An 18,672-nucleotide genomic window follows, 5' to 3' on the forward strand; every position below is an offset into this window, starting at 1 on the left:
GATGCCAATGAGACAACTCTCCACAAGAGACCAAATGACACAGAAATTAATAACTACAGGTCACCGTATGGCCTTCAAAATGAACATAGCCCATACCTCATAGTCAGCTATCAAATGCCCCAAAATGACAATGTAAAACAATTCAAACGAGAAAACTAAGTAAACATAGTTTTTTTTACAATTTGCAAACCTTTTTATCCTGTCCATTGACTTCTATGATCATAGATTCTATCATCTTGGCTAGTGTCGAATCTTGGTTTACATTCTACAAATTCAAATAAACAGTTAAATGAAAAAAAAGAACATGCCATTTCAGAATTTAGTGTGATATGAACTAGTACTCATTTTTGTTTAGCAGTTAGCTGATGCCCAACTCCGTTTGCGGGATTTTCTCGCTGTGTTAAAGACCTCTTGGTGGACTTCGACTGTTTTCTGCTCTTTAGTCGGATTGTTGTCTCATTGACATTCCCAATTCCAATTCTCAAATTTATGCTAGGCTGGTTTTTTTATCTGAACAAATTTGTTTTTACAAAGCCATTTAACGGTTTGGTCAGCATGCTTTATAATTCTCTTAATTAAAAAAATGAATTAAAATGAAATCCAGAATCTTTACTGAGCCACAATTTCATTAAACTTAGTTCTTGATACATGTACATTTTTGTTTGTTACTACTTGGTGTTTCCTTCTGAGAAAATGTAGAACAAACAGTACAACAGCCAATTTTGTATTTTTTTAATGTCGAACAAATCTCAATGGTATATTTAAACCTGGTACATGTATATAAATCTATATAAATTTACCCCCTGATCTAGTAAGTCACCACCATAAGCAGTTATTTCTTCTAACTTTTCCTGCAATTGTAAAAAATAAAACTGAATAATATCACCCATCAAAGAAACTGTATTGTTCAATGGCAATAGGAATTTCCATTTTTTAGCTAATATGTTTTTCATTTGTCCATAACTTACATGCATCCAGAACTTGAACTTCTGGTCTCAATAATTTTTTCTCTAAATTCAATTTGAAGAAGTTTTTTTATAAACCTTGTAGTGAAATAGAATTGCTTTCATGCAAAAAATAAACCTCAATGACGAGTCAAAATTCAGCATTTATTTTAATCCATAATTGATTTAAAGAGGTTTATATATTTTGGCAATAACTAAAGCTGAAAATGTTTATTAATTAAAAGTAACCATGGTAACACATGGACCGATTAACTTCTGACCAATACGATTGACCTCCAAACCAGTAAATACTTCCCAAGAACATGAACATAAACAATAACTGTGTACTAGTGTCTATAAATATCAGCTGTGTTTGTACGAGGCTAAGAAACAGGTGTAATTTTCCTGTTTCGAGCTGAGTATACAAATACAGCTGATATTTAAAGACACTAAACAGTTATTGTCATTATCCTTGCAATTAATTCTGTATACTGTTTGAGCTTTGAAAGACACAAAAACTCACATTTTTGCATTTATTTTCGATTTGAATTCCCTGAGGCCCGCGTAGTAATATTTAAATCACACAATCAGCCAGAGGTTGAAATTAGCGCTGGTCCGGGACCAGTAGAATGTGCGTCGGACCAGTAGATTTTGTCAGCTGGTGGTCCGGTGGACCAGTAGAAATATGTCGATAAAAATCACAAAACCCTTTGAAGGAGTTAAACCGCTGGACAAAAAAATTAAAAGAAGTGAAAATCAAAAGGAAGATCGAAATAAAGTATATGAAATTGACAAAAGGAAATGCAAATACCAAAAATCATGGGAAAAAGATTGTGAATGGTTGAATTATATAGTAGGTCGGAATTTAATGAACTGTACAACATGTGAAAAAAGGACAAGTAGATTTGGAGTCAGACCAGTAGAGTTTTTAGTCCACTGGTCCGGCTGGCCAGTACATTCGACCCCTGCATTCAGCTGAAGACGGGTTTGCAAAAAAAGATTCAACATTACAATAATTTCAACAGAAAAACAAATAACAAAACATTGTCCAATTTGACATGTTTGAAACAGAAGTGTACCAGTTGTCCTACTGGCTTTAGAATTTTGAACTGAACTTGACATTCACTTAACATTAAACATGCATACTGAAATTGACATGGTTGATTTGGTTACACATGTGTGATATTTGTACTAATTCAAGTTTTGAAATTGATGATGTCGTCGCAGAAAATACTGCTGTTCATGTGTATCTGTTATCAGAAAATTGGTTTAATTCTTATTGCTCTAAAGAAATGTCTGTTCTATATATATTTAGGCCAATAAAAACAACAAATATTTCTACTAAAAGTCATAAGTTTATAAGACATCCAAACTATATGTAAGAGCTAGCCTCCTCTGTAAAGAATTGCGCTAATATTAACGTACCTTTTTGTGGTACGGCCACTATCTCTGTGGCGTCGCGTTATTGTGATACTTTATGTTGTATTGAATAGAAATGTATAATGGCAGATGTAGTTCTATCTTTAACGCCTTGGTTAAGCTTAAGATCAAAATACACAACGCCTCCTCGAACAACATGCTCAAAGTTTTTTGATAATCATGATAATGTGATTACTTGCCCTTTTTATAATGATAATATGTGGTTGATTACCACCAAGACAATATTTCATTCTTTGACATTTTGGACTGTTTGACCATTTGATTATCAATGTTTAATTTATCTTGTTTAAAAGATAATTGATGATTATGTGATTATATTGGCCAAAAAAATTATGATTACATGTATGTGATTGCTTAGACCATGAGGGGCCTCGTGTACCTCTTCTGTAGCCGGGTCATCCACATCCTCTGAGGTTCCGTCCACATCTCTTTGTGTTTCATCCTCCACATTCCATAAGGTATCCTCACTGCCTGTGATGTCATCAACAGAGTATCTGTCTGAATCTTGGAGTCTTACTTCTCTATCAAGAGAGTTCAAATAGGTCTGGAATAGTCAAAATATAATTATTCACAAAAGTTTAGTTGATTTATTTTATGATAATTAATCTTAACATTGTCATTGACCAGACTGAACTCTCACCACAGGCACTTGTTTCTATCCATGGGAAGAACCACTATCAATGTAACTGGCATAATAAGCTTACATTGAGTGTGTAGCGAATGGTAATATCTTTGGTTAGCTTGCTTGTTAGCTGAACCTTGAAGTCATTATAAGCATGATACCGGATATCACTCAATTTTTGCTGCAATCAGGACATTTAAAAACTTAATGAAAAAATCTTCATACCACTATACAAAACATTAGTGAGAACACACTTAGACTATAGATGCTAGTTTAGTATGGGCACCTTTCAAAAAGAAATCCATTGACAAAAATCGAAAATGTACAAAAAAGGGTAACACGCCAGATAAAATGTACATGGAGATTTTTTAGGTCATTTTGTAGTATAATTTGATCTGATTCGCTTTCAATAATTCTGAAGATTTTTGTGTCGTCTGTGAATAAGTAGGCATCTGATGTCACGCAATCAAGCAAGTCGTTTATGTATAGAACAAATAACAGGAGGCCTAATACTGAGTCATGTGGAATTCCTGATGTTACATCTTTCCACTCTGATGTTTCCCCATTTACTGATACTTGTAGTTCTCCAGACAGAATGGACATTATTATTTATTTTCAATTGCCTTCTTCTCTGACATAATAAATATAGTAAAGATCTTCAGATTTAAACTTCCTTCTTATTGTTATTCTATCATTGTCATTTAATCATTTGCCAGAAATTTCTTAGAACTTAAATTTCTCTATATTCACTTCCATCCATTATTTGTTTGTTTACGTTTGTATATTATTTAATTTCGCATCAATCCTTTACATTTTAATTAAAATTCAAGTATAATGAAACTTTTCAATGACCTTTGTATAATTACTTCCCTAGGAGGGCATTTAATAGAAACTATTATGAAAATGTGTCCTGTGGGTGGACACTATTTCATATCTTTTGCAGTAAAAATCTGTCCATTTGAGGGACACTATTCAATGGCAATGGACATTATTAAATACCCAAATTCTATGAAAAACTGTCCTCATGGACACTTTTTTACAGGACACTATTATGTCTTACACGAATGACCAAATAACACTTGAAATTATTCACAAATGGTAATATCCATATGCAGTTTTCTTTGAATAACCCATATGTTACTACCAGTCCAATTTGAGCTTAAAATTAATAAAATAGTATTTGAACTAAATCTTTATATGTTTTTTATTGCTTAAAATAGATCATAGAATGAAATTAAGTAATGCTCAAGTCAATATAGCAAGTTTGGTTCTGTTATAGGTGTAACACCACTAATTCAGGCCCGGCCAGAAAGCACATACCAGAAAGTAGTACATATTTAACACAAAATAGTTCCTACGCATGGACATAACTTTCAAAATATTTAGAATATTTTATTAATTTTGGTATCAAATAAAAGCTGCATGACTGGTGATCATTGCAGAACAATTTTTGACTGATAAATTTGAATAATAAAAAAATGGCATGAAATTTAAAAAGGAGGGTACATTTTGCCTTTTTGTCAGATCGGAAGTACCTGTTTTGGTACATCCGAAGTTCCGGGAACCAGTTCTTTCTTATATATGCCATGTAAGGCATGTTGATTTTTTCAGTACAGGACACCAGAAGGTGTTGCTTTGACATGCAATGATTGTCGCTTTATTTGAACTTAAGATAAAAGAGCTGTGACCACTCGAAATTGAGGAATTTAACATAGAAAGCAATGGGGCCATTAATTAGTGGTGTACTTCCATATAAACAAGCGCCTGTGTCTGACTCTCACAGTAAGATTAAACTACTGTATGTGAAGCCAGTGTGTTTTTATAAACCAACAAACCTCTTATTAAAATGACAACGTCAAAAGTAACATAAGAAACTTGTATTTTGGTGTCTGAAAACTTGACATGTTGTCGGAAACGGCTAAGCTGTTGTTAAATACAAGTCAATGACGGAAAGGCGTAAAATGTCCGCAGTGGACCGTTACAAAAAGGGGGAAAGGGAAATATTCTGTCAGCTTCACGAACTTATACAAATCGTCGATATCTAATATTAGTGCCGGAATGCTGCATTGTCAAAGTAATGGAATTATAAGCGCCCTCCAATATGTGATGCAGATAAAAAAAAACAAAAAAAAAACATAAATATTGCCCGCCATATATTATTTATAGCAGTGCATGGCTATTCTTAGGGTATATTTTGCCGGTCTAAATTAAAATTTTCAGTTAACACATTAAGAATAGAAAAAATATAGAGAAGTATCCCCTTCAGTCATAAGATATCTCTAAAGAGATAGTCTTCTTTAAATCATGATAGAGGGCCCTCATGGGGTTTTTGATTATGTGATTACTTGGCCGTTTTTTTAATGATTATTTGATTATTAAGCCAAATATTTCATGATTATTTGATTACCTAGGACTGTATTTTTAGTTTATGATTATTTGATTACTAAAGATAAGCAAATATTTAATGATTATGTGATTATATTGGCAAAAAAATGGTGATTATGTGATTACTAGGACCCCCCCCCCCCCCCCCCCCCCCCATGAGGGGCCTCATGATACGAAACGCGCATATAAAAATTGACGATACGGTCTTTTAAATACTTAATATTAAAAGAAGTCACTAAAATGTATGCATTTTTTTCAAACACACGAGGCATAAATAATAAAATACATATTTATAAAAAAAAAAAGAAATATATCCGAATTTTGGAAGGTTCGAATAGTGAGTACATGTAAGTACGGACTTCGGTGACCTATAGTTGTTAATGTCTGTGTCATTTTGGTCTTTTGTGGATAGTTGTCTCATTGGCAATCATACCACATCTTCTTTTTTATATTAACTTCATCATTATAACTTTCGATCGGTTATTTTTTTATTTTGTCATCATCCGTGACATATTCATAGCACTCGGAAAAAAATGCTCCAATGGTCCCTAACTGGATAAAATATTGTGGTCATTGCCGCCATGAACAAAACAATACTGTATTGAACCATAGACTAGATTTTATTGAGGTTTGTGTTTGGTGCTCTGGTTTTCATGACATTTATAGTCTTCGAATCACGTTTCCACAGGCATTTGAACATAGTTGTCAGTTTTCTGCTTCAAAACCTGCTGTAGCTCTTTATATGAGTCGAACTTTGCGTTTTTAGGATAACAAATTTTCGCCTCTTATATTTTCGGACGTCACTGAATGTTCAACAGAAATTAATGTATGTACATTTGTGCATGTAATTTAATGAGGGCTCAGTGCAGTTCACCAAAAGTAATAAACGGTATTTTAACTAGACTCTGAAGGCAAAGTAAATAAAATTGAGAATGGAAATGGGGAATGTGTCAAAGCGACAACAACCCGACCATAAGGAAGACAACACCCGAAGGCCACAATGGGTCTTCAATGTAGCGAGAAACGCTCGCACCCGGAGGTGACCTTCGGCTGGCCCCTTAACAAAATTGTCTATACTAGTTCAGTGATAATGGACGTCATACTAAACTCCGAATTATACATAAGAAACTTAAATTAAAAATCATACAAAACTAACAAAGGCCAGAAGACTGGTTATTGACATTTCGACAGCGACGGCAAAATAGCCACTGCCTTTATTTATTGTCATTATAAAAAAGAAGATGTGGTATGATTGCCAATGAGACAACGGTCCACAAGAGACCAAAATGACACATACATTAACAACTACTGGTCATCGTACGCCCTTCAACAATGAGCAAAGCCCATACCGCACAGTCAGCTATAAAACATCCGCGCTTCATACAAAATGTACTTCGGCCAACGCTTTTACACCCCAATAAAGTTACAAAAAGAAGCATCGAATTCTTAAATAAATGTTATCTAGTATATTCGTTTTCCTTCAGACAATTGAGAATAAAAATGAAATTCATCTTCGATGACTGTATCACTGATTTCAAAAATGTGTTCATCAAAAGCAAGATCGAAATATGGGACTACGAAACTTTAACATTGAACATCACTTTTTTTTGTGTTACAAAATGCACAAAACCAGACTAAATTAGATCAAAGCGAGATGGCTACTGATACTCATAACTCTCCTAGTTATATGTTTAAAGTTGTCGTCGTCGTGAACAAGCATAAAATATTTGCCACTGGACGTTATAAGCAAACAAAATATATCAAAGTTGTTTTAGACTTTACTAACTGTAAATAGTGAGTGTACATAGTTTCATGACTTTTAATTAAAATCCAGTGACAAATATTTAGGATAAGAAAAAAAGGCAATCTGTAGATCGAGTATGTCGACTTAGAAAAAGTTGGGCAATAAAAGACTTTCACAGAGACATCACCAGATAAAGAAATGAAGGAATATAAGTCGAAGTTTTTTACTTGCATGATTTAAATGAATTTTGGAGTTTATTACCTAGAATATTTTATTTTTTTATTTTTCTGAGTTAACATTTGAAGCATTTTCAAAATAGTCATACTTTTGATCTGAGTTAACTATTCAGTTGAAGCATCATTCCGGTCAGCTAAGAGGTATTTTTGAAAAACTAATTCTGTTTTGTCATTATGTTTGTGTATGTGTTGCTTTGTTTGAATGTAATATAGCGTACCTTGTTTTGTGGAGAGGGCTTACATAGGCTATGCCTGTTGCCCAATCCAATTCATTTTTTTTTAATAAAATTATACTGTTTAAACTAAATGAATTTAATATCCTTGCCGAAAATTTGGAAAACATATATTAATAACCGCGGGACAGCCGAAAGAAATCTCTGTATCACTGCAAATAAAATGCTCCGTGTTGGTTAGTCTTTGGTTTTCCTTGTTGTGTTTTTTTTATATGGTTGTTTGTTTTTGCGTCAATTTTCATGTTTTGTCATATTTTTTTATGACGTTCTTAGTCTTAGATGCATGATTTTTTTATTAGTTGTTAGTGGCTTTGAACTAGCTGTCAGATAACTGAGAGTACTCTCAGATCTGTTCATTGCGTCTTTTTGTGTCGGGATGTATAAGTACCCGGCCACGTCTACTTGTATTTTTGTCCATCTGATGAGTTAAGCCTTTTTCAACTGATTTTTATAGTTCGTTCTTATGTTGTACTGTTATACCACTGTCCCAGGTTAGGGGAGGGTTGGGATCCCGCTAACATGTTTAACCCTGCCACATTATTTATGTATGTGCCTGTCCCAAGTCACGAGCCTGTAATTCAGTGGTTGTCGTTTGTTTATGTGTTACATATTTGTTTTTCGTTCATTTTTTTTACATAAATAATTTAAATTCGTTAGTTTTCTCGTTTGAATTGTTTTACATTGTCTTATCGGGGCCTATTATAGCTGACTATGCGGTATGGGCTTTGCTCATTGTTGAAGGCCGAACGGTGACCTATAGTTGTTAATGTCTGTGTCATTTTGGTCTTTTGTGGATAGTTGTCTCATTGGCAATCATACCACATCTTGTTTTTTTTATATTAGTTTGTTTTTGACTTTTGTGTTTGAGTTTTGTGACTTTCGATCCTCTGTTTTAAGTCTTTGGTTTGACTCGCTCCGGGACGGAACCCACGATATGCCGAATCGAAGCGCCCATCTGATTCAATATGAGAATAAGGAAATAATATGGACTGGTTGCCAATGAAACAACTAGCAAATAAGGGGCGAAATTGTTAACAACAATAGTTCCTTTACAACCTTCTACAATGTGCAAAACCCATAACGTACAGTATGCTATACAATAGTGCACACGCTGAAATGTCTCGCCTTCTATACAAAATGTACTAGTCATTGATATTACGTTGATAGTCCTAAGTATAAAGCTAAGCTTTATTACAACTGTCACATAAACTTAAAACACTGGACACTTTTAATTTGCAAAACACTCATTTGCAAATCCGCCGCCGCCTCAAACAAGAGCTACAATATCATGTATATAACAAAAATGTGCAGAATTACATGGGATTCAATAATTTCATTAGTTTTCTACAGTTACTTTCATATTTATTTTGCAATTTGAATTATAAAAACATGGGATTTTCAATATCCCATGGGACAGGGCAAAATCCCATGGGATTTACCATTATCCCATGGGATTTTGGTTAAATCCCATGGGATTTTTTTTTGTCCCATGGGATTATTGTAGTCCCATGGGATATTTGTTGTCCCATGGGACAAAAAAAATCCCATGGGATTTTTATTATCCCATGGGATTTTTAATATCCCATGGGACAAATTAAAATCCTATGGGATTCTAATTGTAAATATATAGATATAAATAAACAGTAATGTGTATGTTACAATGTTTTCTATTTGGTAGTAAATTATTATAAGATGAATCTTTTTAATTGAATATCTTTTTTTCTTGGGAAATGTTAATTTAGCATATTGTTCTTTAACTGTTCAAAACTAAACTTTTAAACAACAAAGCAGATAATGTAAGTATCAATATATGTTTATTCATGAATTATAGAATACTTTCTTGAAACACAATTATTTGCCATTTGAAATCAATAAAAACTCTATTGTTAGGCTTAACATACTAGTAGCTATTTAAGTAAATCTATTTTTTTCACAATATCCCTCAACACAAAACATTAATAGTTTCTTATCATCCAGCATTGTTTGATGGTATAGTCCACTTTTTGGACATTCAGCACAGAACTTTGACATTATTGTGGTTTCAATATTTTTTTGAATTTAAAAGAACTTCAAATCATTGACTGAGTGATGAAAATAATAACTGATCCAACTTTTGTCTTTGAATTTATTCTGGTCTTGTTTTTATGTTTTCTCCATTTATTCTAGGTGGTGAATTTCAATCCTTCTGAAAAAGAACCAATAAAATCTAAAGTAATGGATTATACAAAATTGTTTTCATACATGTAGCAATAATATGATTTTCAATAAAAATGGCTATGCGATATGGATTTTACTGATTGTTAAAGGTTGTCCAGTGTCATCAGTTGCTAACGGCCTACATCCTTTGGTCTCTGATGGAGGGTTGTCAAATTAGCAATATACCACATCTTCCTATTCTAATACCATATAACAATCAATTAATTTATTCTTCTTTATAACATTTGGGTATTTTCCCAAGTTCTATACATAATATATATATATATACTGTAAATTCGGAATTAATGCGAGTTTTTTTTTATTGCGAAAAATGCAACGGAGTTGTAAACGCAATAATTTAAACTCGCATTATGAAATATTTTATATGGATTAAACAGGATTTTTCTCAAAATCGTAAAATTTAAAATCGCATTTAAGTCTAAAATGACAGAATCGCAATAATAAATGCACGCAATAATTTATGAATTTACAGTATAAAGATCAATGTTAAAACTTTAGACAACGATAATAACATTCCATTATTCACAAGAATTTGCAATATATTATACAAAATGCAGACAACAGAAACAATATTTCTTTAAGCTTTTGAAGTTCAGACAGATTTCAATTTGTGTTTTATTTCAATGAAAAAATACCTTGAACATATTGGAAATTATAACATTGATACAAAAAAAATATGTATGTTTTATCCTTATTTTTTGTGTTGTTGGCTTGCTGTCTCATTTTAATATACATTTAAACATACATCAATAATCTTCTTCTTTATTAAAAGTAAAAATGGGATATTTTTGATTTTGATATCCCAAAACATTATAGTTCTATCAAACACCAATGTGTTTGATATTAATTTTAAGACATGTATCAGTATTCGGATGTTACTTTTACGGTCCAGAACTTGCAGTCCCACCATATGTGTACAGTCAGACCATTTAAGTATATTTGTACTGTCTGGTACCAGCTCGACCAAACCTGTGTTTTTATTTTAACTGCAATTAAACTTTTTGTATTAATCTATTAAAGATTTCAGTTATGTTGATCTGTACTGTACATTTGTTTGTAATAAACTTGACCAACTTCTTAAAATTGAGCAAGCGTACAGTCCAAATACTTGTTTGTTCTGGAACATAAACATGATTAACAAGCATTTGGCAGGATGTCATGCTAAAATCCCATTAATATTAGTACTAAATTTTGAGTATATACATGTAAATCCACAAGTTACTTACTGAAATTCATGGTGAACACTCACCAAAAACTTACAATTTAGAGGAAAGACTGGAAAGATGAATGCACTAACACTATCAAAACAGAGCATAAAACTTACCGAAAAACAAGATGTTTTACATTTATCCAGGAGCAGGATAATTGAAAAGTTGTTTTTTTCTTTCTCTGCTGTCCATCATATAACCTTTGATTTCATTCATGCAAAATATGAAAATCTGCAAGACCTAGAACCTCAACTTATCCACATTTTGAATTTTGAACTGCATACTTGTCCTTTTCATCTTGCTGACAACCTAAACATAAAAAAATGATAAAAACATAATTCTAGATTGACTTTGTGTTTTTATTTTTGTTGGTACATGTACAAACAATTTTCCCAACTTTAAAACGAAAACATCATCACCAAAGAGGAGGTCATACTAACCTCCGAAATATTTAAACAAACCGAAATTATTACTTGATTAAGATCTTGTCGTCAATTAATGGCATTGATACTCTTATTTTTGAAAACTTGATGTCTATTGCATACTTATATTCCTTTGTACGAGAGTATGCATATTAAGATGGACTCCATGGACTTTAATGTTAGCATGATTAATTTTACAGTCACTGACAGTTTTTCAGCTCTATGTGTACATTTTGAGAGAATCTTGCAATACTGTATATTCTGATATTCAGAACTTATTGTGAGGTTTTTATTAATACAACTGAAAGCTGTATCTCGTTTTCATTTCTGATACATATTTATGAGCTGAAGACCAGTGCCGAATTTTTCTCACTGCATTGAAGACCCATAGGTGACCTTCGGCCGTTGTCTGCTCTTTGATTGGGTTGTTGTCTCTTTGTCAAATTCCCAGTTTCCACTTCCCATTTTATATCATGTATGCTGATTTTTCTTAAATTACAATATTCAATCATGCAATTTTGTCCATTATTGAAAATACGATAAGCAACAAGTGAAACTGCGAGCTACTGCTCACTGATGATACCCCCGCCGCAAGTGGATAATATTAATAGTGTAAAAATATGCAAGTGTTCAGTAAACAGGAAGTTGTCGAGTGATGAATCTGAAAATGCATCACACGGTATAGCTGACTTATAAAAATCCTGAAACCAAATTTCAGAAATCCTTGTATTGTAGTTCCTGAGAAAAATGTGACGAAAATTTTCAACTTGGCTATCATGTGTAAAATCATACAAGTGTTCGGTAAACAGGAAGTTGTCGAGTGATGAATCTGAAAACGCATCACACGGTATAGCTGACTTATATAAATCTTGAAACCAAATTTCAGAAAACCTTGTATTGTAGTTCCTGAGAAAAATGTGACAAAAATTTTCAACTTGGCTATCATGTGTAAAATCAGACAAGTGTTCGGTAAACAGGAAGTTGTCAAGTGATGAATCTGAAAACGCATCACAAAGTATGGCTGACATATATAAATGTTGATACCAAATTACAGAAAGGGTGGATGTGTAGTTCCTGAGAAAAATGTGACGAAAGTTTCATGGGACGGACTGACTGATGGACTGATGGACGGACGGACTGACGGACGGACTGACAGACAGAGGTAAAACAGTATACCCCCCCTTTTTTAAAGCGGGGGTATAAAAATAAATGCACAAAAAATTTAACATTGTTATATATGTAAAAGACTTTTTTTTAAATTCAAAACAGTTGCCTACACTGTTAATTTCCTTGTTTGATTTCATATTTTTAAAGCCTTTATAGCTAGCTAGATGGTATGCCGGGGCGGATCCAGCCATTTTAAAAAGGGGGGTTCCCAACCCAAGACAAAGGGGATGATCCTATATTCATTTGATTTGTTTTATTGTCTCATACAAGAATATATATGGTTTGACGGTGGGGATCAGGGATCCTGAAATTTTTTCACCTAACCACTGGATGACAGGGGATCTCATTTTATTGTTCTATACAAGAATATATAAATATGGTTTAGGGGTGGGGATCTTGACCGTTTACAAGTTTTCAAACTAGAGGGGGTGGGACTTCACTTTTATTTTATTTCATTATTAATTTGATTGTCCCCGACAAGAATATATATGGTTTAGGGGTGGGGATCTGGATCGTTCACAAGATAATAGCACATTCTCAAATTGAACAGAGTGGTGAAACCCCCAAAGACCTCCTTTTAATTTCATTTGATTTGTTTTATCGTCCCATTCAAGAATATATATGGTTTAGGGATGGGGATCTGGACCGTTTACAAGATAATAGCATATTCTCAAATTGAAAGGGGTGGGGATTACCTCCCATGGACTCACCATCCCTTCTTTCTCCCCCCCCCCCCCCCCCCCGAAATACCTTTTAATAAGCCCCAATGCACAGATAGTTCAAAGTATTTTCCCTTGATTTACACTAAAGAATATACACTATACAGGTGTAATTTTTTTTTAAAAAGATAATACAACTGAAGACCACCCTGACCACAGTGGTGGATCCAGAATTTTTCATAAGTGGGGTCCACCGACTGCCTAAGAGGGGCCTGCTCCTGCCATGACTCAGTGATTCCATATATAATCAACCAATTCTTTTCCCAAACAGGGGGCCCTGAACTCCTGATCCCCCCTTTTTTTCCTCATTTCAATCACCCTGATATAAATTTAGTTTTATCACTTACAATAGGAATGGTTTGAATTCCCCAATAATTCTTATATACCATTAATATCAACATATTTCATTTTTGATAAATGAAAGGCAAAAGTTTTCTATGGGTAGAAATGGATAGTGGGAAGCTTTCAGATTCACACCGGTGGCTGTGTTCAAAGTGCTGGGTTTTTATTACCCTCGTTGTTTGCGGACTAACTATTTAGGCCAGTGGTGGATAATAGTGTGCGTGCATTAATCTTCTATACCTTCTTAATCAATATATTCAAATACTGACGGCAAGTGTGTGTTGTAATGATGTATCAATGTCTTTTTGAAAATCACCGTGCTATTTACATGTGGGATCGAGAATGCAGGGGAAGGAAACTTGTCAATTATGTTTATTTCTAAGCCAAAATAAAATGAGCCGCCGTAAAATTAACCTTGGGTAATAACAGTGCATGTAAGGCTCGTCTCGGAGGGGTGCCTTTTTTTCTGTCTTCTTTTTTTAGTTATATTTTTAATAACTTACACTTTTTTCCATTATTCTCTTTCTTTCACTATTCTTTATTCCTTTTTTTTTTCTTTGTCCTTTGTTCTCTATTATGTTAATTCACATCCATACCCTCTTATGTGTATGTGGACTTACTGTAGTTTATTTTTTAGTTCTGGCAGAGATATTAGATACAATATATATGTCTCTGGTTCTGGTATTATACGATAAGTCAATTTCTTTTTCATGCAGTGTCATGAAATATAATGGTTTTATGCATATCAGCCAAGATTGTGCGCAACATTTTAATAAACAATTCAACACTATATACACGTTTAATGTGAATTTTATTAAAATCGATGAAGAACATGAATTTGGCAGCTAGTGCCCCTTAAACAGGTAAAGTTCAATTAACAAATTCTGATCTACTGGCATTCAACACCAAATTACTTACTTGCTGTATATTGATAAATGTGATTGTATATTGTCAATGCCTCAACATCGAGAATACGTCATGTGAAGTGTTGGTCGCTACGTTTGATACGGGGTCAAAGGTTGCGGCTTCGAGACAGAGAAAAACATCCAGGTAAAAAGTGTAGAATTTTGTTTTTGAAAATTTGAGTTGTAAATTTTCCTGAAAAGTACTTAATTCCGTTCATCTAGTTGTAAATTTTCCTAAAATAAGTACTTATTTCCGTTCATCTATTATGGGTATAAACTAAACTGAACAAAAAAAGTATTAGTAAACAGACAGAAAGTCCGACGTTGAATTAATTATTTTACAATTAATTGTTTAAATATATGAGAGAATGTTTTAGGCGAATTTTTATATGAGAGAATCTGGGAACAGTATATCTAACAATATATGTTCCTGAGAGAATGTTTTAGGCGAATTTTTATATGAGAGAATCTGGGAACAGTATATCTAACAATATATGTTCCTGAGAGAATGTTTTAGGCGAATTTTTATATGAGAGAATGTTTTAGGCGAATTTTCTTTAATTACAGATAAATGTATTTTAGGTTCAGGAAATGATTTATTCTTCGGGTACGTCTAAACAACCGCTCAGGACCTCCTGAGTGCACTCAGGACATACAAAGTGCACTCAGGACCCATTACCGTAATCATATCTGCACACATGATGGATGTTTATATTCTTTATACGCTTCTTATTTTAGAGTTAAATTTTGGTAGAAGTTGAAATCACAGGGGCGGATCCAGCCATTTTAAAAAGGGGGGGTCCTAACCCAGGGCAAAAAAAGGGGGGTTCAACTACATGTCCCCATTCAAATGCATTGATCGGCCAAAAAAAGGGGGGGTTCCAACCCCCCCCGGAACCCCCTCCCCCCTCTGGATCCGCGTTGAATCGAACTTAGATAGATATGTTAATTCTTATAAAATAATGAGGGCACGTGTCACTGATTACACAACTACTGAGCCATGAATTATCCAATCAACAAAATTGATTGGATTATCTTTATTGTTTTTTAGGAATTGTATTGTTTAGTTCAGTTTTACCTTTAACATGAATTTGCATATAGAAAAAATAAAATATATATCTCATTCGATGTGCTTTTTCAGTTTATATTTCATGATGACGGGTAAATTAATTTGTTGTGTTTTGCAGTTCACGAATAAAGAAAATTATTTTATAGTTTTTTTTCTGTAACAAGTTCGATTTTTGTTTTTCAGTGTGATTCTTTTCTCTCTCTCTATCTAAATCAAGTTTTTAAACAAACACAATGTTGACTGAATATCAAATTTTATTACATTTGTATATCTTTATTCTCAACAAACCATTATACAAGAGAAGACAATTATGTACAATATTCAGTTTAACCTTAACGGAAATCTGTGCACGAAGACTTAGTCGTGGTTTGAACAGATTTCGTGTCAATAAACTGTCTTCGAAATAGTCTTTCTTTGTTAATGTTTGTGTCATTTTGGTCTTTTGTGGATAGTTGTCTCATTAGCAATCATACCACATCTTCTTTTTTATAATTTCTCGCTACTACAATCTAACTTACATATTTTTTTAGAAATAATTATACCCAAAATATCATAATTTTAAAAAAACGGAGACGAAAACGGAGACAAGTTCATTTTCAGAATTTATTTTCGCATTGAAATTCGTTTCAGGCTTGTGAAACTGGACAAAACGACTTTAATTAGAGAAAAAAAACTTAATAAAAACGGATTTCTTAAAATATTCGTATAACTCAAAAATAAAATTCCTGGACAAGTTCGATAAAAATGAGAAATAACATCTAACTACATGTATATGAGTTTGATTGTTTGAAAAGTACGGCTTTTACCGTTTAGAACGGATTCCATATACAAAACTTTAATTAATATAAATTCTTTTAAAGTATGAACATTTATTTCCCTTTTCAAACTCGTGCAAAGAATTAATTACTGGTCCAGGACATGATAATAAAATTAAGAATAAAACTTAAAAATTTATGGAACGAAATCTTAATAAAAGACGAAAATCTTAAAACATCGTGATATTCATTCTAGACGTCACAATATTACTTCCCGCATGGTCACACTGTACTAACAACATAATGTATAAAACAACAATAAAGATAATCCAATTAATTTTGTTGATTGGATAATTCATGGCTCAGTAGTTGTGTAATCAGTGACACGTGCCCTTATTATTTTCTAAGAATTACAAATGTAACATATCTATCTAAGTTCGATTTCAAATTCTACCAAATTTAACTCTAAAATAAGAAGCGTATAAAGAATATATGCATCCATCCTGTGTGCGATGACTATAAAGGGTCCTGAGTGCACTTCGTATGTCATGAGTGCAATCAGGAGGTCCTTCAAGCGGTGTTTAGACGTACCGTTATTCTTCTGGAAGCTTCAATTTTTTTTTGTTATCAATAACTTTTACACAAGGAGACATTTTTGTTTTTTGACAGCATGAACCCCAGTTAATGAGCAAACACAAATTAAGAACGAAAATCGTTTACAATTAAATTTTATAGAAGGAAAAAGGGGGGGGGGGGGGGGGGGTAATAAACAAATTTTATTTACGCTCACATACTTCTAAACAGATTTGCATATGTAAGCTCTCTATAGATAATGTTAAATTATTTCAGGAGTTTTGAAAAAAAGAATATATACTGTTTAATTTCGACTAAAATAGAGATTCTTTTTATAGATTTGGTACCTCAGTTTCGACTCAACATTTCATTTTGAATTGTTAGATGGCAAACTCTTTAGGCGAATATTGTATCTGTTCTTTATTTAATTATGGTGATATTGGCGATAATATTCATTATAACAAGGCCTTGTACAAATCCTTGATTATAGAATGTTTGGCAATTGAAAAAGACGAAAGTAGACAAACCCTAATTATGCAGGGTTTCACAAGTTGATCTCCAAGCGGCCCACATTTAACATATAATAAGATCTATATTTCTCAACGTTTTCAAAATGAAATAAATTGAATTGAAAATTTCCCAACTGTGAAAATTTGTTATTTCTAAACGTCTTTAATTATTATTTCGGAAAAAAAAAAATTTAGCATATTCATATATTTTCATAATTTTTTCCGAGGAAACCTTTTTTTTTGCAAAGTTTACTTCTATGTGTTTTTAACCATCACCAGCGACTTATTCTCTGCCATCACCAATTAGTCCTAATTATTAAAGATCAATTGACCAAATTCAAATGATGATTGGTATATCGTATTGAATATGATCATCGGTCATCCGTGACGTATCCCAAATAACGACGCATGCCGATAGATAGATCATAGTTTATTAATTAGCGTCTCGCAATTTAAATTTCATCAAGGGGACTTAATTAAACCAGTTACTATACAAATCTTGAAAAAACGATGTACATGTACTTTTTAATATTTTTTTAAAACAAATTACGAAAACGTTTAGTGTAAAAATCACCGAATATAAATGTTTCTTTCTTGCAGGTTTTGGCATTTGTAAATAACATTAACGTTTTGGAATTCTAATGCAAAAGACAGTCGATTCAAACTGAAATAACTTATTTAAAGATGGTTTGATTTTTTCAGAGACACACATATATATATGTCTCAATACATGTATTATATGTCTCTGATTTTATCAAAACAAAAATAACAAAATTATAAAATATGTTAGTTATCGAATGTATACCCTGAACTCTTACTATTATATATATGTCCTAAGTTACTTAATGTCCTGTGTGCAACCAGGAGATCCTGAACGGTTTTTAAACGTACCATTATTTTATATGCATATATTCAAAGCTGTTCTTAATTATATGCATACTAGGTATCAGTGGCGGATCCAGGGGGAGGGTTTCGGGGGTTGGAACCTCCCCTTTTTTTGAACGATCAATGCATTTGAATGGGGACATATGGTTGGAACCACCCCCTCCCCCTTTTGTCCTGGGTTGAGACCCCCCTCCTTTTCAAATGGCTGGCTCCGCCGCAGAGGTATATTTATATATATATGTGTGTACCAGCCCCCCTCCTAAATCTTTGGAAACAAATGGTAGATTATATAGGGAA

At 33.0% G+C, this 18,672-nt stretch overlaps 1 protein-coding gene and 1 long non-coding RNA gene across 2 annotated transcripts in view; both read right to left on the bottom strand.

Moving 5' to 3' along the window:
• LOC139495211 (protein SpAN-like) overlaps window positions 1–4,878 on the bottom strand; it is a 32,720-nt gene extending 27,842 nt beyond the window's left edge. The window contains exons 1-4 of the mRNA XM_071283428.1: window positions 4,842–4,878; window positions 2,764–2,928; window positions 801–851; window positions 191–265 (exon numbers count right to left, since the gene is read on the bottom strand). Coding sequence (XP_071139529.1) covers window positions 191–235 — 45 coding nt within the window. The 5' untranslated portion in view covers window positions 236–265; window positions 801–851; window positions 2,764–2,928; window positions 4,842–4,878. The remainder of the gene's footprint in view (window positions 1–190; window positions 266–800; window positions 852–2,763; window positions 2,929–4,841) is intronic.
• Window positions 4,879–9,175: 4,297 nt separating this feature from the next.
• LOC139495199 (uncharacterized) lies at window positions 9,176–14,786 on the bottom strand. The gene is made up of 3 exons (XR_011657285.1): window positions 13,920–14,786; window positions 11,146–11,338; window positions 9,176–9,789 (listed from the first exon to the last, which is right to left on the bottom strand). It is a non-coding gene; the product is annotated as an uncharacterized lncRNA (long non-coding RNA).
• Between the last annotated feature and the right edge of the window lie 3,886 nt (window positions 14,787–18,672).

This window comes from Mytilus edulis, chromosome 11 (assembly GCF_963676685.1).
Source record: "Mytilus edulis chromosome 11, xbMytEdul2.2, whole genome shotgun sequence".
Taxonomy (NCBI): domain Eukaryota; kingdom Metazoa; phylum Mollusca; class Bivalvia; order Mytilida; family Mytilidae; genus Mytilus; species Mytilus edulis.